At 42.4% G+C, this 23,502-nt stretch overlaps 1 protein-coding gene across 1 annotated transcript in view; it reads right to left on the bottom strand.

Annotated features, from left to right (window-relative positions):
- PARD3 (par-3 family cell polarity regulator) overlaps positions 1 to 23,502 on the bottom strand; it is an 807,488-nt gene that overhangs the window by 678,335 nt on the left and 105,651 nt on the right. The window contains 1 exon segment of the mRNA XM_075315482.1: positions 21,765 to 21,866. Coding sequence (XP_075171597.1) covers positions 21,765 to 21,866 — 102 coding nt within the window.

Raw genomic sequence — 23,502 nt, 5'->3', positions numbered from 1 at the left:
AATATTGAAGAGCGTTGGACTTAGGCTGCAGCCCTGTCTGACTCCTCGGCTCTGCTGGAAATAAGCCGTTCTTCTACCGTTCACACTCACGCTGCAGAGGTTCTCGGTGTAGGAGCTTTTGATGACATCGTAGGTCTTTCCTCCTATTCCGCTTTCCAGCATTTTTAAGAACAAGCCCGGGTGCCACACTGAGTCAAAGGCCTTTTTAAAGTCTACAAAGCAGGGCGTATATCTTCCCATGCTTTGTATTGTGGACGTGGCTCTGAATGAGACTGTGCAGGGTGTAGATGTGGTCCGTGGTGCGGTGGTTTGGCACGAACCCTGCTTGGCTTTTGCTCAGGACATTGTGCTCGGTAAGGAAACTGATGATCCTTTTGTTTAGGATGCTGTTGAACAGTTTTCCCAAGTTACTGCTGACACATATGCCTCTGTAGTTGGCAGGGTCATACCTGTCCCCACTCTTGTGGATCGGTGTAATGAGTCCTTGGTTCCAGGTACGAGGGAAGTAGCCAGCACTCAGCACAATGTTGAACAGTTTAACCATTGCAGCTTGAATTTCTGGTGGGCTGTACTTCAACATCTCTGGGGGGATTCCATCCAGACCACTAGATTTTTTACACTTTATGGAAGTGATTTTCTCTGCAACTTCCTGTAATGTAATTGGTGTGTCCAGTGGGTTTTGGAAGTTTTTGATTTTCTCTTCCATTACCTTTAGTTTTGATGTTATGTTTTCCTGCTCTTGGCTTAGTCCTTCTTTTGGGATGTCTTTGTAGAGGTCTCTGAAGTACTGGAGCCAGATGTTGCCATTTTGGATATGGGTATCAGTCTTTTTCTTGCTCTTTGTGTCCATGTGGCTCCATATTTCCCAGAAGGAGTTGTCTTGGAGGGCGTCTTGGAGTTGGCTAAGTTTGGTAGAGATGTAGCTCTGCTTCTTCCTCCTGAGGATGGTTTTGTACTGCTTTTGTATGGTGTCATAGGCTTCCCTCAGGTCTGGGTTGTTGGGGTCTCTGTGTTTATTGTTTGAGGCTGTTCTCAGGGTCTTTCGAACGGCTTTACACTCTTTGTCAAACCAACCATTGATCTGCTTTTCTTTTGGCCTCTTGTAGTTGACTTGTTTGAGGTCGGACAATTTGGCCATGGTGTGGAATATTTTGTTGAGGTCTATATGTAGATATACACATATATACACATATATACACATATATATATATACATATACACACTTGGATGCTACTTGAGTGCCCAGTACTTCACACATAGGAAATCTGGAAAACTTTTTTTTTTCCCTAATCTGAGCAAATTTAAGAAACTTGGACCAAACTCAGATAACATTCTTATGAAAATGAAACCAAAAGCATTGAAGAAAATCAGTGCGTTTTTATCATATGTAAAAAAACAAAAAACAAATTGAATGAAGCCTTGTGCTGTATATTAAGAGGGACCTGTCCATCATGTGGAGCAGGGCGGGGAGAAGTTGCCGAGGACCGGCATCAGACTCCCCAGAAACAATCCCCAGTTGCATTTTCCATGCATGTTCCCTTTATCGGCGTGCCCTACAAACAATAGATATCAGCAGGAAGGAATAGTAACGTACAATGCAGAATTTCTGTTGCGATTTTCCATGTGTAAAAGCAGCAAGGTGAATAATATTTTACAGATTATCCATACGCTGTGTGAAATCAGCGCTGAAATTGACCTGCTGTGCAGATTTAAAGCTCGCTGTGGTTATTTCAATATTTGCACTGCATTGGGTAAAATCTACAAACACATCTGCAGCGACATTTGTGCCAAATTTGCAAGAAATTGCGTAAAATAGTCACCGATTTGCTTTGCACAATTTACGCCTAACGGTTCATGGTGAATGTCTTCTGTTCCTTCGCAGTTTTTAAGGTAACAGAGCATAAGGTCATTGCTACCATGCAGACATGTAAGTTTTCAAACAAACAATGTAGTAAATAAATAATGTAAATCTATCAAAATGTTCCAGAGTAAGAAAAACGGGACTTGCATCTATAGGAGGGACCACCTGTAATCCTGGGGTTATGGTAATATCTCTATGTAGGAGACATACAAAACACTCGAGTCATTTCTCGGTATATGATGAAGTGCGATAAACATTGCCGAATTCCAGATTCCGTTTTATTTTTATCTCTACGAGTGGGATAAGAGCCCTCAGTGAGAGCTCATCAGCGTCAGTGCCTCGTTCATAGGGACAAGGAGGGAGAAGGTGTAAAATAGTAACGACGACACCATTTACACATTAGTGCCATTACCAAAACATCGACATCCACAAGTGTTGTATGTTATCAAGGTATAGTGGTGAAGTGAAGGCACAACGAAAAACAAGAAATGCACAGTTGGTTATGAACTCGCCCGCATCCAGAGCTCAGATGTTCTGAAGTGATCTCCATTAGTGTTTTTCAGGCTTAGAACTCATACCTACTATAATTATGGGTCTGTTCAACATTTCCTTGTATTGTGTGGGACCAAGTGGTCCCCACCAAAAACAGACGTCCAATTTTGAAACAAGCCAACGCATGTCTATGTCCAAAAACCACAAACAACTGCAGCAGACCCACGTGGAGTCGGCAAACAATCGGAGGAGGAAAAGGGTCAAATCTGCGCTGCCATTGAAGAATCCAGGACCAGGATGGAGACAAGGTGATTTTATTCATCAACACGTTTCAGAGCTAAATGCTGCTTCTTCAGGACCAAATCCCATTACTAATTAGTAATGAAGGAGCATTTCGCTCTGAAATGTGTTGACGAATAAAAATCACTTCTTGTATTCATCCTGGTCCTGAGTCTTTCAACGGCAGCGCAGATTTGACCCTTTTCCTCCTCCAATTGTTTGCCAATTCCACATGGGTGGAATTCCACATCTTGGTGAAATTCACGGGTGGCTTTGGGGCACATAGCACCTGTCCAGCCAGCTCTAAAACTACCCTGTGATGGTGTGATATTGTGGGTTGGGTATCATTTTGTGTAGGTTCCTATTTTAGGAGTGTTACTCTGTCCATTCTATGTATTACTTGTCCTGTCTGCAGGTTAATAACCCCCTGTAGTACTTCTGTCCCTAGGTGTGGGGGAGGGAGGCCTGGAATCCAACCAAACTCTCTGCTTACTTGGGGAATTATTGAGTGTGGCTGGGAAGGAGAAGAGACAAGCAAGAAAATTCATCCTCTGGGGGAGAAGCTGTGGCTACAGGCAGCACCCTGGAGAGCCATTGAGAAACCCCGATTTCCCTAGAAAAGGACTGCTGGAGAATTGTGACTGATCCCCGGGATAATTATCCCATTACTGGACTACTTTACCCTCTGTGTGGTGGATTATTTTATGGACCTTTTGACTTGCGTGGAATAAATGTTTTTTGGATTGTTCAATCATCTCTCGCTCTGTTGATTGGGCGATATCGGAGAAGGACCCAGTGACATACCCCATTGTACGTATAATGAAAGCGATCGGGCTTTTACATAACTTTTCTACAAAAAAATAAAATAAAAATTTAACTATTAACTAAGCTTGAAAAAGAGCCTAGAATGACGAAATCCCCAGAATATATTAACAGCAAACATGGTGCTAATGAGCGGCGCTTAGGAGCCTCCTTCTACTGAGTCCCCCGGGGAAGTGAAGCCTTCTGTATTCCAACTGCTCCTCAAAAGGTATTTCCAAATGTTTCCTAACGATAACAATTATACATCTGGTGAGGGTGACCTATTCCTGGCTGGTAATCATGCGGGCCTCGCTCCGTTCATTAATTATGCACACAGCGAGAATGGGGAGACAATTTAACCGTATGTGAGAGGAGAGCGAATCTGTCAGACGAGAGGACGCCAACCCAGGTAACTCCCGGCTGCACCGCCTGCTAGGCCGTATTACGGGGGCCTTGTTAACGCTCTTGGTTTGGAGAACAGATGCTCCATGAAAATTGCACGAGCCCCGAGACCGAGCACGTGTGCCTGCTTCATATGAACATGCAGCACAGAGACAGACGCACATTAATCATTGAAAACGGTGCTGGAGAGAGGAAAATAAGTAGTCAAGCTGTCGCTATTTGTGCAGCACACTGGTCATATTTTTATAAATCCTGCTGACCCTCAAGCAACAAATGCAAGTCCTATGGTGAGCTTGGCCGGCGTGTAAGGAGACCCTATGGCACCCTGCGGGGAGGAGAAATAAATGATGGCACTTTATTATGTACACATTCTGCGCTGGACAAGGCCCAGACAACTAATCACTTACTCCCCATGCCAACAGGCAATGTAATCAATTTTAGGCATTAAAAAAGGAATGGTCTCACCCAATCCCTTTTGATGGAGGGACACGCAGTCTCTAGATCCTGAGTAGTGGATATGTCCGCCATGTACTGGCCCTACCACCTACCAGATATAAAATAACAAAAGACTGCTGCCCCAGACTTCCGTCCTGACAAGGACGGACCACAACTAGGTCTCAAGCTGGACCCCTATGCTGACCCTGATGACATCCCGGCGTCCCGACGCGTTTCGTCACTAAGACTCCTCAGGGGACATGATAGTCTTCAGTCAGGTCCTTGCTGCCAGCCCTCACCAAACCATAGTGTCAAAGGGATTGGGTGAGACCATTCCTTTTTTAATGCCTAAAATTGATTACATTGCGTATATCTGTATGACTGACCACTGTCAGCAAATGGAGTGCATTGTACTTTGATTGTTTTTTTAGGTATTATTTTGTATGTTGTGTTTTTTTGCCAATTGGACCACTGTCCTTTGCCCACAAACAGCACTATTTTCCTTTATGTTTGTTTAGTTTTTTTCATGTGTTTGTTATTCTATTGGCCATCACTATATGCGACCCCTCTGGGCGCTTGCCTATTTGGGCTAACCGACATTACCAGGGTGTTTACTCACCTCTCATAGTGATGGCTTTCAGTACCTAACTTGTGTGTCTTGGAGTGAATTTTGTTGCTCCTACAAGTTTAGGAATAAAGGTTATTTTATATGCTGAGAGGATACCGTAAATCCTCAAGACAACGGATTGTGACTGATGCATAACAACGGAAGTGTGAATGTAGCCTAAAACGGTTGAAACAGAACAATCCCTCCAACTCTGTGCAGAGCAGTAATTGAGAGGCACTTGACTTCTACGGGCCTAACTGGGACCTTAGAGTGGTGGTCCGAAGTTCAAAGTAACTTTCCTCCTAAATCCTTATCTATTTAGTGTCATAATAAAAACTATTTTGTAGTATACTTGAATTAAAAATTCCCTCTCCTTCCTTTGCTACATACAACTGCTTTTCTATTTTTTTGCCCCACTTTCTTTTTGATGATGCTTCGTTTGAGGATCCCAATTGACACGCAAATGAATCGTCACCATAAAGGACAGGAGGATCCCAGTGCATGCACAAACGAATCATCACCATAAAGGACAGGAGGATCCCAGTGCATGCACAAACGAATCATCACCATAAAGGACAGGAGGATCCCAGTGCATGCACAAACGAATCCTCACCATAAAGGACAGGAGGATCCCAGTGCATGCACAAACGAATCATCATCATAAAGGACAGGAGGATCCCAGTGCATGCACAAACGAATCCTCACCATAAAGGACAGGAGGATCCCAGTGCATGCACAAACGAATCCTCATCATAAAGGACAGGAGGATCCCAGTGCATGCACAAACGAATCATCATCATAAAGGACAGGAGGATCCCAGTGCATGCACAAACGAATCCTCACCATAAAGGACAGGAGGATCCCAGTGCATGCACAAACGAATCATCACCATAAAGGACAGGAGGATCCCAGTGAATGCACAAACGAATCATCATCATAAAGGACAGGAGGATCCCAGTGCATGCACAAACGAATCCTCACCATAAAGGACAGGAGGATCCCAGTGCATGCACAAACGAATCATCACCATAAAGGACAGGAGGATCCCAGTGAATGCACAAACGAATCATCATCATAAAGGACAGGAGGATCCCAGTGCATGCACAAACGAAATCATCACCATAAAGGACAGGAGGATCCCAGTGAATGCACAAACGAATCCTCATCATAAAGGACAGGAGGATCCCAGTGCATGCACAAACGAAATCATCACCATAAAGGACAGGAGGATCCCAGTGAATGCACAAATGAATCATCATCATCATCATCATAATAAAGGACAGAAGGATCCCAGTGCATGCACAAACGAAATCATCATCATAAAGGACAGGAGGATCCCAGTGCATGCACAAACGAAATCATCATCATAAAGGACAGGAGGATCCCAGTGCATGCACAAACGAAATCATCACCATAAAGGACAGGAGGATCCCAGTGAATGCACAAACGAATCCTCATCATAAAGGACAGGAGGATCCCAGTGCATGCACAAACGAAATCATCACCATAAAGGACAGGAGGATCCCAGTGCATGCACAAACGAATCATCATCATAAAGGACAGGAGGATCCCAGTGCATGCACAAACGAAATCATCACCATAAAGGACAGGAGGATCCCAGTGAATGCACAAACGAATAATAATAATAATAATAATAATAATAATAATAATAATAATCATCATAATCATCATCATCATCATCATCATAATCATCATCATCATCATAAAGGACAGGAGGATCCCAGTGCATGCACAAACGAAATCATCATCATAAAGGAAAAGTGAAAAAAAAAAAAAATATATAGAAAAGCAGTTAGTGGAACAAGGGAAGGAGTGGAAATTAATTCAAGTATATTAGAAAATAGTTTATATTATGGCACTAAAAGATTTAAAGGAGGAAAATTACTTTGAATTTTTGACCACCCCTCTATCGATTTAGTGCCATAATCTAAACTATGTTCTAATATACTTGAATTAATCATTCCCCTCTCCTTTCTTCGCTATACTAACTGATTATTTATCCCCCCCATTTTCTATTTGGTGATGCTTGGTTTGAGAATCCCAGTGAATGCTCAAGTGAATAGTCATCATAAAGGAGGTAAAAAACAAAGACTAGACAAGCAGTTAGATACTGTAGCGGGGGAAGGAGAGGGAATTATTAAGTCAGGTATATTAGAAAACAGTTTAGATTCTAACACTAAATAGATAGGGAATTAGGATGGAAGAAAGTTTCTTTGGCCTTCAGACCATCCCTTTCATTTCATACAAAAGCATACAGTGATTTAGATTCATTAATTTTACAATATTAAAGAGGACCAACCACCAGAATTTTCTTATATAAACTAAAGCCAGTGCGATACTGGCAATATCATGCTGATTCTATATATACCTTTAGTTGTGAGATCAGATGTATACTTTATGAAATATAGGCAAGTAAAGTTTGTGAAATGCACTGTTATTTGATTGACAGCAGCTACAGAATATCTAATAGGGGGGTGTCGGGTTTTGCTAGTTATTCCCGCCCATCTGCTGCCTGTCCTTCCTCCCCCTGTAATAACAGACAGGAAGAGGAAGGACAGGCAACAGATGGGCGGGAATAACTAGCAAAACCCGACCCCCCCATTAGATATTCTGTAGCTGCTGTCAATCAAATAACTGTGCATTTCACAAACTTTAGTTGTGAGATCAGATGTATAGTTTCTGAAATATAGGCAAGTAAAGGTATGTTTAGAATCAGCATGATAGCGCCCGTATAGCATTGGCTTTAGTTTATGTTGGAAAATCAGGTGGTTGGTCCTCTAAGTGCTACATTTGCACTGTACAGTGGCACATGGAGTAATAAGACAAAAGTGCAGAAATCCCGAATTCATCTTGTTAACACTAATCTACACCATTGCACAAATGATGAAGGTTAACTACTGGCATGCCAGACCTGGCACGTCACACTCCACAGGGAGAAAACGTACCCCTTAAGATCGAAGGCAACACCAAAATCAACTGACTTGCATATATGGAGAGGTCCTACTATATGGTCCCTATATACAGTAGTAGTAAGGTTATTCAAAAGCACATTAGGAAACACACCAGGGTCCTCAGGTCCAATACAAACAACTATAATGTGTATTGGGGATTATCCCCCATAGTGCAGCAGATCAGATTGTTAACGCTAATTCACAGATGTGAATTCTCCTTTATTATTTGACTTTTTGTAGAGTTCATACTTTGTGGAGTTCTCTAACAAACACTTCAATGATTATTACCTTAGTTGCCAAGCTAAACCCCCCTCTGTGCCAAGCAGCTGCTGTAACCAGGCGGCAGCATATGTAGATTGACATCATGGGCGGCAGCAGGGTTAGCGGTGGTATACGGGCAGGACCTGCGTCACGTTTTACGTCATCTAGTCAGAGGTAGTCACCTTTTTTCATTCCCTTCTAATTCCTCAGTGACTGGCGTACAGGCTGTGCCCTTACACAGGCCAAAAATGACTGCCCGGCAGGATCTTTCCTGGAAGCCTGCGCTGCGCAGAATAGTTATGTAACCACAGCATCCTCCCACACTTTATACAGAAGTCTGAGGTCACCACCTACTCAATAATGTGGAAACCCACTTCAAGCCCTGGCTCACCGCTGTACTTCGGAGGCTGGAATTTCTGCATGGTTCATAATGATCACTTTCCAGGTAAAATCTCATTTTTGTGGTTATATGAAGGAGCATAAAAGAAGGAACATAAAAGTACGAACAAGTGGACTATTACTGAAAATAATTAATATGGTGATAAAAGACTGCATGATCCATATTATAACCATGCAATTTCCCTGATATTTTAGCCTGTAGAAAAGCAGCGCAGTTTCCACCTCTGCAGGCTCCAATTTACAGTTGTCTCTGATCTAGTGGGTGGAGGATAACTCCTGTCTCCTATTCACAGCACGCACAGATACAAGGGACCCTGCTCCTCTATGTATCAAAAAAGCAACGGCATACAGCAATAATGAGCAAGAAGGACGTGTGTTTTCTGATACCTGCTTTCCTGTGACCAGCAGTAATGTATATATCAAGGTCAACAGCTGAAAACTGATACAAAGGAACGGAATGCAGATGTGATACACTGTCGAATGTCCAAATTTATGGCCTGAGGTGCTACATGCCAAAAACTCTGCAGGATATGGAGCTGGAGACAAAGGAGGGACTGGAGGGGAAAGTCCCAAAAAATGGATAAACGTCACAGACTTTTTGCATATGCTTTAATATAGCCAATGGCATACTTAGGAATTTTACTAAAAGATTAACTTATTACGGCTCTATAAAAGGCTTGTAAAAAATAAACAAACAATAAAGCACTTGGATGTGCACCTCCTCATATTACTGAATTAGGAGTTTATACCAACTACATTTTGCATGGTCTAATTTCCTCCTTGTTAGCATTCAGTAACGCTTGATTAGAGATTTCAGCAGACATTCGCTGTTAAGAAGGTGATGTCCAAAACTATGGAAATTCTCCTTGACAACATAACGGTGCAATTTCCTTGATATTTTGTCTGTAAAAAAGCAAAGCAGTTTTCACTTCTGCAGGCTCCAATTTACAGTTGTCTCTGATCTAGTGGGTGGAGGATAACTGCTGTCTCCTATTCACAGCACGTACAGACACGAGGGACCCTGCTTCTCTATGTATCAAAAAAGCAACAGCATACAGCAATACTGAGCAGTGTAGCTGTGAATCCAGGACTAGGCTGAGAAACATTTACAAAAAAGCATCAGAATGGATCTCTGTGCCTTGTGGATTCTCTACTTCTCTCTCTGCTCTTCTTTCCATCTCCAGTAACTACAATAGGAAGGTATAACCCGATTCCTCAGTGGGCTGGCAGACCTCTTTTTTGACTAAAACAGATTTCAGCAGTTCTTTAGAAATGAGGAGTTCAGGAGGCAGAGAAGAGGACAAAGGGGAGAAAGAAATGTCTCAAATGGAGAAAGAAGTGTCATAAGTGGAGAAAGAAGTGTCTCATAAGTGGAGAAACACATTTTACTTTAACAACATACAACACAAAGATTCTTAAATTCGCTCGTAATAGAATGGGTTCTTCTCAATACATGGAAGAGTGATTATATAAAAGTATACGACAACAACCAACTAATCATGAAATTACAGAATAGTCTCCATCATGTCACATATAAGCAGGTAATGCGGCGGGTGCATACTACTGATCAATCTATAACATGACAAACTGGCTATGGCCGACAATTCATAGGATGACAGATAAAGGTTATGTATTTCCTATACAGTACAGGAACGAGACAACACCAGAAGGAAATCGTATATAAAATACGCTGGTGGGAGAAAAAAAAAATCACCTTGAAGTATATCAGGCTTCTGACTCCATCTAGTGGTAGTAATGATAACTACACAAAGTCTAAACATTAATCTGTATAATTATTGTCACGAAAGCGACAGGAAAAGCTCTGAAGTAAAAAAAAGAAGAAAAAAAAAATTTGTTTTTTATTATTTTTTTTTGGTCTGTCCAAATCAAAAAACATAATGGATCCAGATTATAATAATGGCATTCCGCACCGTGTAGGATATCTGGTGTCATAGAAAACCAAAGTAAACATAATGTGCTGATCGTCAGAGAACAATGCGACTTAGGCTCGGATTTTATTTTAGCACTAAGTCACAGCGAGTGGGTCAGGTTTTTATAGGTTTTTAGAGTATTTTAAAGGACTTCTTTTTCTTAAAAAAAACAAAACCTGGAGAGTTATAAAGTGCAGGGTCTACACTAGAGAATTTAATTTACCAGACAATAGAGGTCTCAGACAGTTTACTGAGACTGATTTATAGCCATGTATATAGTACCAACATATTCTGTTGTGCTGCACATATACTATAATATACTATCACTATATATATCACTTCTATTATAATGGAATTTGATATTTCATGAGAAGCAGGACGTCGCAGGGAAAAGCCCGCGCGACAGGACGTCGCGGGGAGAAGCCCGCGCGACAGGACATCGCGGGGAGAAGCCCGCGCGACAGGACATCGCGGGGAGAAGCCCGCGCGACAGGACATCGCGGGGAGAAGCCCGCGCGACAGGACATCGCGGGGAGAAGCCCGCGCGACAGGACATCGCGGGGAGAAGCCCGCGCGACAGGACATCGCGGGGAGAAGCCCGCGCGACAGGACATCGCGGGGAGAAGCCCGCGCGACAGGACATCGCGGGGAGAAGCCCGCGCGACAGGACATCGCGGGGAGAAGCCCGCGCGACAGGACATCGCGGGGAGAAGCCCGCGCGACAGGACTTCTATTCTTATCCCAGCTTTTCTGCTATTGGGACAATGCTTGGTTGAATTCTTTGTTGAATTGGTCGGTGGCTGACCCCCACCTTGCCGTGCACCCTTATTTGGGATGTATTCCACCTGTCTAGATTTTGGCGGTTGGTGACTGTTCACATTCAGTCATCAGGCCCTGTCCACAGGCTATTTACTTCAAGCAGCATTTGCTTGGACCTGTCCCGCCCACAGCCATGATTCAGTCATGGGTACGGGATTGAAAACACCAAGTAAGTGCTGCTAAGAACCGTTCTATTTTTTCATATGTGAGGCCGTATGGCACATTTTATGAGATTTGCCATGACGTGGCAGCTTAAGAAATTGCAATTTTTTGGCAAAAATCAGAAATTTTAATAGTACAGTTTGGAATTTTTAGTATTTTAGTGCACATTTAGTGCTGGCTATCTTGTTTTTTCTTACTGGGACAATGCTATTTAGTCTGGAGGGTGAAAAACCATGCAAGTAACCCATTTTTACGGGTCCTACAACATTAGGGTTATGAACATTACCCTTTTTCTGCACTAGACAACCAGGAATACAGATATTTGGCCCTTTGTTACCCTAGATCCGAGGGATGTTAACATAAACCAGTATGAAACCCAATAGCTGATTCATGTTGTCTTAAAGGGGAATTCCAATCTCCAATATCCTATCCCAATAAGTAGTAGATGTAATAAATAATAATAATATTACCAAATACCCACTATTAGAAATGTAGAAATGTTCTCCTGATTAGCTGTGTCACTTACCTCATGTGCAGGGCATTACAGTAGCTTAGGTATCTATATCCATAGTTACGACCACCAGCAGCTAACTGTGGTTGTAACAATAGATACCTAAGCTACAATGCCCTGCACATGATGTAAGCAACATAGCTAATTAGTAAAACTATACTAAATTTCTAATTAAGGGTATTTGCGATAATTATTATTCCACCTACTGCCAGTGATGTGTGAACATTTCCATGCTCGGGTGCTCGGTACTTGTAACAAGCTAATGGATGCTCAGATGGGCTCAAGTACCCAATTATAAATGGAAATCATCTGGAAAAATGCTCGCATTCCTCTGACTTCCATTACACTCGGGTACTTAAGCCCATTTGAGCATCCATCAGCTTGTTACAAGTACCGAGCACCCGAGCATGGTAGTGCTCGCTCTTCACTACCTAGTGGGATACGATCCTGGAGATAGCAATACCTCTTTAAAGAAAGGCAGCATGAATGACACGGGTGCTCCATTACACACAGGTACATTTTACTCAAATTTCTCTAAGGTGACCTGACAAGACATTCATGCTTCCTGAACTATGGCAGCATGAATCAGTGTCTGACTCCATTACTGTGAATAAGCTGCGGCTTTCCAGAGAAAACCTATTTGTAACAGGCGTCTGGGGAAGATAGAACAAGGATTCTACCATATGGAGGTAATCACCTCTCCAAAGGACAGATATCTTGCTGATTGCTGGCGGCCCGACAGCGGGGACCCTGACCCATCACAGCCTGGGCCTCGGAAGTGCCCCGCTTGAATGGAGCAATGGTCCAGTATGCGGATCACCTCTCCATTCATTGTCTATAGGACAGAATGGGTTCAATGTAACATCCATGGGATCTAGAGTAGCAATGTTCTCAATCTCTGGCTGCAAAGGTTTAGAGAAAAAACTACAAGCAGGGGGCAGAACGTGAACCCAGAACTGTAAGAAAACAAAGCATAATGTACCTACATACAACGGGATGATACGGTATAGCAATCACATTTATATAATAACCTAACATTTTAAAATGAGATGATATAAATTATATACATTGTAAAGAAAAAAAAAATAATCAGCCATAATAAATAAAATGGACAACCACTTTAAGACGACCTGAATCAGCTGTTGGGTTCCATACTGGTTTATGTTAACATCCCTCGGATCTAGGGTAACGAAGGGCCAAATATCAAGATAGCCAGCACTAAATGTGCACTACTGCACTAAAAATTCAAAATTGTACTTCATTATTAAAATTTCAGATTTTTTGGCAAAAAAATTTCAATTTGTTGAGCTACCCCGGCACATCACGGCAAATCTCTTTGGTGCAGTCCTACTCTAAAATATTTTTATATAAAATCTGCCATATAGTCTCACATATGAAAAAGTAGAACTGTTCTTAGCAGCACTTACTTGGAGCCATGGCTGTGGGCGGGACAGGTCCAAGCAAATGCTGCTTGAAGTAAATAGCCTGTGGACAGGGCCTGATGACTGAATGTGAACAGTCACCAATTGCCAAAATCAAGACAGCTGGAATACATCCCAAATTGGGGTAAGTGGCAAAGTGGGGGTCAGCCAGGGTCAGTGTTTAGAAGAAAACCCCATAATGACAAGAATAATAATTGGATTTATATCTGCAATTAAAATATGAAATACTAAAAAATCAACATAACTTTTTTTTTATTAAACAAAATAAATAATAATAACAACAATAATAATTATTAAAAATTGTTTCTTAATTGTACGCATATATTTTTATATCTGAATTAATCTGTTGTACAGACAATGTATAGATGGGAAAAATATAAATATACAAATAAAAATATACCGTGCATTTTTTTTTTTTTTTAAATTAAGGCTGTTCTTTATTTAAATAAGAACACATGCAGAAATTAAGCAATGTGGCCACTAGGGGGCATGTAAGAACCGTCAGATAATAGTTTGCATAGAGGTAAGGGAAGAGGGAGCGCTTTACTCCTCGCCACACCTTTTAAGAAGGAAGAAATGAGGACAGGTTTATAAAAAAATTGTTTAAAAGAACAGAGAGTCCTCAGTGGTTGATACCTTTTAATGAGGACTCTCTGTTCTTTTAAACAATTTTTTTATCTCTACTGGCTAACACGGTACAAAGATATATTTTACTTGTATCAAAAAGACAGGTTTATAGTATCTTTACATGTGTAAGAAAATAAGTCTTCCAAGACGTTTATCTACACATGAACATGAGAGATCCACGAATGAGCCATCAACAGGAGCCACTATGGGCAGAAGACCATCATCCAGAATTATATATACACACACACACACACACACACACACACATTATATACAGTGCCTACAAGTAGTATTCAACCCCCTGCAGATTTAGCAGGTTTGATAAGATGCAAATAAGTTAAGGCCCCGTCACACTAAGCAACATCGCTAGCAACATCGCTGCTAACGAACAACTTTTGTGACATTGCTAGCGATGTTGCTGTGTGTGACATCCAGCAACAACCTGGCCCCTGCTGTGAGGTCGTTGGTTGTTGCTGAATGTCCTGGGCCATTTTTTAGTTGTTGCTGTCCCGCTGTGAAGCACAGATCGCTGTGTGTGACAGCGAGACAGCAACAACTAAATGTGCAGGCAGCAGGAGCCGGCTTCTGCGGAGGCTGGTAACCACAGTAAACATCGGGTAACCAAGAAGCCCTGTCCTTGGTTACCCGATATTTACCTTTGATACCAGCCTCCGCCGCTCTCACTGTCAGTGCCGGCTCCTGCTCTGTGCACATGTAGTTGCAGCACACATCGGGTAATTAACCCGATGTGTGCTGTAACTAGGAGAGCAGGGAGCCAGCACTCAGTGTGCGCTGCTCCCTGCTCTGTGCACGTGTAGCTCCGTGCGCTGGTAACCAAGGTAAATATCGGGTTGGTTACCCGATATTTACCTTAGTTACCAAGCGCAGCATCTTCCACGCGGCGCTGGGGGCTGGTCACTGGTTGCTGGTGAGCTCACCAGCAACTCATGTAGCGATGCTCCAGCGATCCCTGCCAGGTCAGGTTGCTGGTGGGATCGCTGGAGCGTCGCAGTGTGACATCTCACCAGCAACCTCCTAGCAACTTACCAGCGATCCCTATCGTTGTTGGGATCGCTGGTAAGTTGCTTAGTGTGACTGGACCTTTAGAGCCTGCAAACTTCAAACAAGAGCAGGATTTATTAACAAATGCATAAATCTTACAAACCAACAAGTTATGTTGCTCAGTTAAATTTTAATAAATTTTCAACATAAAAATGTGGGTCAATTATTATTCAACCCCTAGGTTTAATATTTTGTGGAATAACCCTTGTTTGCAATTACAGCTAATAATCGTCTTTTATAAGACCTGATCAGGCCGGCATAGGTCTCTGGAGTTATCTTGGCCCACTCCTCCATGCAGATCTTCTCCAAGTTATCTAGGTTCTTTGGGGGTCTCATGTGGACTTTAATCTTGATCTCCTTCCACAAGTTTTCAATTGGGTTAAGGTCCTCCAAGTGATCATGAGCAAACTGTAGACGAGCCTTGACATGACGCTTTGAAAGTAAAGGTACCTTACGGGCTCGTCTGGAACGGAGACCATTGCGGTGGAGTACGTTACTTATGGTACTGACTGAAACCAATGTCCCCGCTGCCATGAGATCTTCCCGGAGCTCCTTCCTTGTTGTCCTTGGGTTAGCCTTGACTCTTCGGACAAGCCTGGCCTCGGCACGGGAGGAAACTTTCAAAGGCTGTCCAGGCCGTGGAAGGCTAACAGTAGTTCCATAAGCCTTCCACTTCCGGATGATGCTCCCAACAGTGGAGACAGGTAGGCCCAACTCCTTGGAAAGGGTTTTGTACCCCTTGCCAGCCTTGTGACCCTCCACGATCTTGTCTCTGATGGCCTTGGAATGCTCCTTTGTCTTTCCCATGTTGACCAAGTATGAGTGCTGCTCACAAGTTTGGGGAGGGTCTTAATTAGTCAGAAAAGGCTGGAAAAAGAGATAATTAATCCAAACATGTGAAGCCCATTGTTCTTTGTGCCTGAAATACTTCTTAATACTTTAGGGGAACCAAACAGAATTCTTGTGGTTTCAGGGGTTGAATAATAAATGACCCTCTGAATAAACTTTTCACAATTTAAAAAAAAAAAATAAAAAAAGAAACAACAACTTTCTTTTTTGCTGCAGTGCATTTCACACTTCCAGGCTGATCTACAGTCCAAATGTCACAATGCCAAGTGAATTCCGAATGTGTAAACCTGCTAAATCTGCAGGGGGTTGAATACTACTTGTAGGCACTGTATACACACACACACACACACACACACACACAGTCTGCCAATAAGATGGGGCTTGGTGCCTTACAGTCGATATTATTAGCTATTAATAGTGGCTCCAGTTTAAATAAAGATAACCCGGACATGGAGATTATAAAATCCCAGCCCTGCAGGAACACCCGGGTGACTACTAGAGCTGAGCCGAGACGTCAGACATTACATCATGAGGGCAACCAACAACCACTACCCCAAAACTGGGATTACCCAGACTTAGGAGACAGGAAGAGCGTCTTCATCTTGACACCTACATTCATGCCGTGAATCTCACCGATCAGGCACTTCAGGTCTTGTAGGGTTCAGCAATAAAAGAGCAATTTTGTACTCTAGTTATTTCACGTCTTTCAGGAAGTGTAATTGCCCGGGTGAATAAGGGCACAGGACGCTGAGGAAGGGGAGAACAATGGCTCTTCGTCTTCAGGTCAGGTAGCCTTGGCTTTGCAACAAAATGTATCATCAGAGAGCAACAGATTGTGTAAATCAGGTGTTATGTTAAAAAGAAAAAAGAAAGTATTGCCTAATTTTACGTATCAATATAAATATTTTGTGAACCATGGAATATTATATATACACATACATACAGTGGAACCTTGTATTACAAGCATAATTCGTTCCGAGGGTGTGCTCTTGAACCAAAATTACTTATATCAAAGCAAATTTTCCCACAGGAAATAATTGAAATGCAGACAATTTGTTCCACAACCCAAAAATATTTACTGTATTTATACGAACGTATTACAGTAATACAAACTAATGTCCTGTATTCATATAAAATGATTACAGTGCACTAATACAAAATACTGTACAGTAAATAACAAAACAAATGAATATGCACGTTAGCTTACAACGGAATTGTTGGTGTGCGGGAGGTACTATAGAGAATTTTTTTTTTTTTTTTTTTTTTTTATAAATATGACACTTTATTCTAGTACAATACACAAAAAACACATCCCAAATCTATTCTCCCCAAAATAAGGGCAGAACTAAGACTAATATGGAGTAGGAATACCGCACAGGCAATTAGATTACAGTACATGCAATGTGCTGTACTGGTTAAAGTACAGTACTGACAATGCAAATTGATAGAAATGCTAAATAGTATATACTGTACTGTACAATGGTATACTGTATACAGTACACGGACAGAAAGTTACCTCCAGAGCGGATCAGAGCGCGGTGAAAAGGACAGACCCAGAAGTGTGCACGGTGAGTATTTGCTCTTATTGCAAAGCATTGCTCTTAAACCACGTTACAAATTTGTAAAAAAAAATGTGCTTGTCTTGCAAAACGCTCTCAAACCAAGTTACTCTTAATCCAAGGTTCCACTGTATATATACACACACATACAGTGCTGGCCAAAAGTATTGGCACCCCTGCAATTCTGTCAGAGAATACTCACTTTCTACTTGAAAATGATTGCAATCACAAATTCTTTGGTATTATCTTCATTTATTTTGCTTGCAATGAAAAAAACACAAAAGAGAATGAAACAAAAATCAAATCATTGATCATTTCACACAAAACTCCAAAAATGGGCCAGACAAAAGTATTGGCACCCTTAGCCTAATACTTGGTTGCACAACCTTTAGCCAAAATAACTGCGAACAACCGCTTCCGGTAACCATCAATGAGTTTCTTACAATGCTCTGCTGGAATTTTAGACCATTTTTCTTTGGCAAACTGCTCCAGGTCTCTGAGCTTTGAAGGGTGCCTTCTCCAAACTGCCATTTTGAGATCACTCCACAGGTGTTCTATGGGGTTCAGGTCTGGACTCATTGCTGGTCACTTTAGTAGTCTTCAGTGCTTTCTCTCAAACCATTTTCTAGTGCTTTTTGAAGTGTGTTTTGGGTCATTGTCCTGCTGGAAGCCCCATGACCTCTGCGGGAGACCCAGCTTTCTCACACTGGGCCCTACATTATGCTGCAAAATTTGTTGGTAGTCTTCAGACTTCATAATGTCATGCACACGGTCAAGCAGTCCAGTGCCAGAGGCAGCAAAGCAACCCCAAAACATCAGGGAACCTCCGCCATGTTTGACTGTAGGGACAGTGTTCTTTTCTTTGAATGCCACTTTTTTTCACTGTAAACTTTATGTTGATGGCTTTTCCCAAAAAGCTCTACTTTTGTCTCATCTGACCAGAGAACATTCTTCCAAAACGTTTTAGGCTTTCTCAGGTACAATTTGGCAAACTCCAGCCTGGCTTTTTTATGTCTCGGGGTAAGAAGTGGGGTCTTCCTGGGTATCCTACCATACAGTCCCTTTTCATTCAGACGCCGACGGATAATACGGGTTGACACTGTTGCACCCTCAGACTGCAGGGCAGCTTGAACTTGTTTGGATGTTAGTCGAGGTCCTTTATCCACCATCCGCACAATCTTGCGTTGAAATCTCTCGTCAAATTTTGTTTTCCTTCCACATCTAGGGAGGTTAGCCACAGTGCCATGGGCTTTACACTTCTTGAGGACGCTGTGCACTGTAGACACGGGAACTTTCAGGTCTTTGGAGATGGACTTGTAGCCTTGAGATTGCTCATGCTTCCTCACAATTTGGATTCTCAAGTCCTCAGACAGTTCTTTGGTCTTTTCTTTTCTCCATGCTCAATGTGGTACACACAAGGACACAGGACAGAGGTTGAGTCAACTTTAATCCATGTCAACTGGCTGCAAGTGTGATTTAGTTATTGCCAACACCTGTTAGGTGCCACAGGTAAGTTACAGGTGCTGTTAATTACACAAATTAGAGACGCATCACATCATTTTTCAAACAGTGCCAATACTTTTGTCCACCCCCTTTTTATGTTTGGTGTGGAATTATATCCAATTTGGCTTTATGACAATTTTTTTTTTTTCATGGAAGACAAATTAAATGAACTTAATACAAAATAATTTGTGATTGCAATCATTTTCAAGAAGAAACTGAGTATTATCTGACAGAATTGCAGGGGTGCCAATACTTTTGGCCAGCACTGTACACACACACATTTACAATTATTATTATGCTTTGCTTATATGACACAATCATATACAACAGCACTGCATAGACATAATCTCTGTCACCACTGCCTATCACCCTGATTTTGTGTTGTGGGAGGAAACACTCAAAGACAAGTGGAACATACAAACTTCCAGAAGATGTTGTTCTTGATGCGATTTGAACACGGAACCCCAGTGGTACAAAGTAACAGCGCCCACCACAGACCCCCCCCCCCCTATAGCGCCCACCACAGAGGCCCCCCCTATAGCGCCCACCACAGAGGCCCCCCCTATAGCGCCCACCACAGAGGCCCCCCCTATAGCGCCCACCACAGAGGCACCCTACAGCGCCCACCACTGAGCCAGCATACAGCACCCGCCACTGAGCCAGCATACAGCACCCACCACTGAGCCAGCATACAGCACCCACCACTGAGTCACCATACAGCACCCACCACTGAGTCATCATACAGCGCTAACCACTGAGCCACTGCCCTAAATAATATTTAGATAGACTTTCACACTGGCCACTAGGCTTATACTTTCTGCTCTTTTCAACAGCCACAGACGTAAACTTCAATAGGCTGGCTCCTATACATTGACTTCTATACATGTATGTATATATCCAGGTATGCTCTGTTACCTGTGCAGAGGTCATTGTGCATGATGGGGGAGGAGTTGAGCTGAGACATCAGCTATTGTAAGTGGAGTATTCCCTTATGTGTACACAGGTGTGATCTGTCATTCTAATCCTGTCTGTGAAGAGTCATCTGTACAGCACAGGAAGAGGAGTCTAGTATTAGGCCTAAAGGGCCCCCCGCGCCTCTGCCAATCAGCTATTCTCGGTGTCGGCCATTAGTGATCAGCTGCATAGCAGAAATACACAGCGCCATCACTGTATAGTGGCAGCAGATGGTACTGCAGATCCACTTCCAAACATTTGCATTGGGAGATGTGCAGTAACCGGCTGTGTCTCCTATACAGTTGATGGGATTATGTAGTTCTGCTCCACAATTGATCACATCCAGTCGCCACCACTTTGATCAGTTGATTGGGGGGCTTGATGGGTGTTGCACCCCCATTTGTCTAACATTGATGACCTGTCCTACTGGCCAGTGTAAAAATGGCTAATTTTCTTTAGTGATATCATATGTGCCCCCTGCCATGAAGTTGTTGGCAACTGTGGAATGTAGAAAACTGGAAAATACATATAAATAAGCCATTACAGCAAAAAAATGTAAGAAATGCATTTCCCATAAAAGCAGATTGACAGAATAGGTCATTTTCGGAGTACACATTCCCTCTAAAGATGACAATATAACAACAAGTGATACCACTGGTGACCCCTCCATAAATCACACGCACCTGCTTGGTATGACCCTGGTATGTTTAGTTTCAGGCGTGTGACAGTTGTCATGTGAGAATTCCTCAAATCCTCCGGGACACGCCGGCAACATAACATATAGAATATATAACGTTTCACCACTAAATCGGTATTAAATTACATACAGGAGCCAGCTCCAGCGTATCCAAAGCAGCCGAGTAACACTGCAATGCAATACTTATAAATCAGGATTATATGGGGGAATGTCAGACAACGCCACTAGAAAAATGGCCTGATGATGTAGCACGCACCTAAACCCTTTATAAACTAGCGAAAAAAAATCCAGCCACTGAAAAGCTTCCTAAAATCCGAACATAGCAGATCAAAATATAACACCACATTTATATAATACGACGAAGAGTTATAACAATAATTTCAGATGCCAGAGGGGGAAGGAGGCTGATTTAGCTCAGAGTCAGCTACTAGCAACACATTAACAGCAAAGTTGAACAAATGTTGGAAAGGGTTTTTTTTTTTTCCCAGCTAGAAATTAAATACATAAATTACCTAAATTTTAATACTTCTTAAAAGAGGACCTGTCATTTGCTCAAAAAGAATTAGTTAAAATCCCTGAGATCCTCAGAGCCTGCAGCTCTTTTCTGTTGTGTACCATTATGGAGCTAGTAGACCCACAGGGGGGCTTCTTCAGACTCTTCTCTGGGGGTGTCCATTTTAAACCCACTTTCCCACACGATGACAATCATAGCTTAACTGATCTAGCAGCCAATCAGTCTTCCACGCTGTGATTGCCGGCATCTGGGAGGGAGGGGTAACAATATACGCCCCTAGAGAAGACTGAAGAAATGCCCAGGTGGCCTGCAAGCAGAGATTTCACATACTCCTCTCCAGAAGAAATACATGAATATCTCTGCAATGGAGAGATGCAGCGCGAAAAGGGGAGACGTGACACAATCAGGAGAGCTCGGGGATTCTTACAAGATGTTTAACCATTTTTTTTTTGAGCAATGTACAAGTCCATATCAATAGCAATGTGTGATTTTAGATACAAAATAATATCTGCCCGCTATTTACATAGCCTGGAAATCTGCTTTATCAAGACACTTCATGTGGCACCATGAATGGGACTGCAGATTAAAATAGCTAAATATTTTCAAGGATTAGTTTCAAACTTACTCTGTCTTTGTCATCAGCCACGTCACAAAGAATGTCATCAAGGTCCAAAATGCCGCCATCCCCGTGCTCTAACCGATGAACTTGTATCCAATAGTTATGGTCCTGAAAAAGAGAAAGAAAGGTTACTGACGGATATCAGGAGAGATGTAATGAGGCGTCAGGCATCGGGACATTGGGCTCGCAACATATGTGGATGAATAATTACTGCACGCCGGCAACCACAAATACATAGGGGAACGCACGATCTGGACAGAGTTGTAAAAGGGTTTCCTTTCAGCATTTCCATACTGTACGAGGCAAAGGCAGCATGAAATACAGACAGCTTTCTTATTACAGAGAGCTAGGCCTAACTTCAAAATGCTACTACATAAAAAAATCACTACAAACATGGCAAAGGATGGCGAAGGGAAAAGGAATCCATTGATTGGCTTTACCCAAATGGTTTAGCTTGAATAATAGGAGTCTTCCTATATGCATATTGCTGGGAGAGGAGATGGTTGTAACTGCTAACTAGTCCTTTCTCCTAGTGCTTGGCTCATCTCAAAGGGAATCTGTCAGCGGGTTTTTATCTCATCAGAGAGCAGCATAATGTAGAGACAGAACCCCTTATTCCAGTGATGTGTCACTTACTGAGCTGTTTGCTGTCATGTTGATAAAATCTATGTTTTCTCTGCTGCAGATCTAGCTGTTATACAGAGCACATTAATATGCATTAATATGCTGGACTACCTGCAGCACGCCAAGTAGTCCTACAAGGATTATCTACCGCTGATTAAACAAAGATTGTATTAAAAGGACACTAAGCAGTCCAGTAAGTGACACATCGCCGGAGTCAGGGTCTCTGCACCTATGTTATGTTGCTTTCAGATTAGGTGGCAAAAACCTAGTGACAGATTCCCCTTTAAAAGGGAACCTGCCCAGATTCCTGCTGCCCAACGTGCAGCCAGGTATTACAATTTTTCTGAAATATTCAGATACACTTTATTGATCTGGCTGGGAACCACAGTCAAAGACTAGTCAAGTCCAGCGCCATCCCAGGCCGGGTTCCCACAGAGATACTAGTCTCCCTCTAAAGAAGACACCTGTCAATCATCAAGAGTCTCCAGCAGAAGCCGCTGGGGCATGAGTGTTTGAGACAACAATACACCTGACCGCATCAGTGCCGCCAGGCTCTAATTCACACAGCACATGGTTTAAGCAGCATGAATAAAGTGACCATTCCCTTTTCAGCTGTGTTTTTCTGTAATGATGGAGCCTGCTGCCATGATTATACATAGGGCGGCATTAAATGGCTCAGAGGAATCTTCGAAGACCAGTTAGTAGGAAAGAAATCCAGAGACTACAAAAACTCGTACAAAAGTTTCCAAAAATTAAATGAAAACATTCTCTTTAAATAAAAGATCTAATTCCAGTCTTGTCCCCAACCACCGGGGAACTGAACCTTTGGAGAGCACAAACATATACAAAATAACCTATTTGTTCAAAATGTAAACTTTTGTAGCAGATTGAGGGAAGAAAGCTTATAAATGTCTTCCCCCCGGACTCAATGCTGCGCCATTCCCTGTTCTACACAGATTTAATATAACAAGACCGGGCACGTTATGTACGCTGCTCGTCTTACAGGAACCGGTGCTAAGCTGCAAAACATCTAAAGATCAGGATCTAAAGTAAACTGCCTAATGAACAAGGGAAGTGATGGGTTAAATTAGCTTAAATAGGCCTTGTATGGAATGGAAGT

Source organism: Anomaloglossus baeobatrachus, chromosome 6 (assembly GCF_048569485.1).
Source record: "Anomaloglossus baeobatrachus isolate aAnoBae1 chromosome 6, aAnoBae1.hap1, whole genome shotgun sequence".
Lineage (NCBI taxonomy): Eukaryota > Metazoa > Chordata > Amphibia > Anura > Aromobatidae > Anomaloglossus > Anomaloglossus baeobatrachus.
The sequence above is the reverse complement of the archived record's forward strand: the minus strand, read 5'-3'. Positions and strand labels throughout refer to the sequence as shown.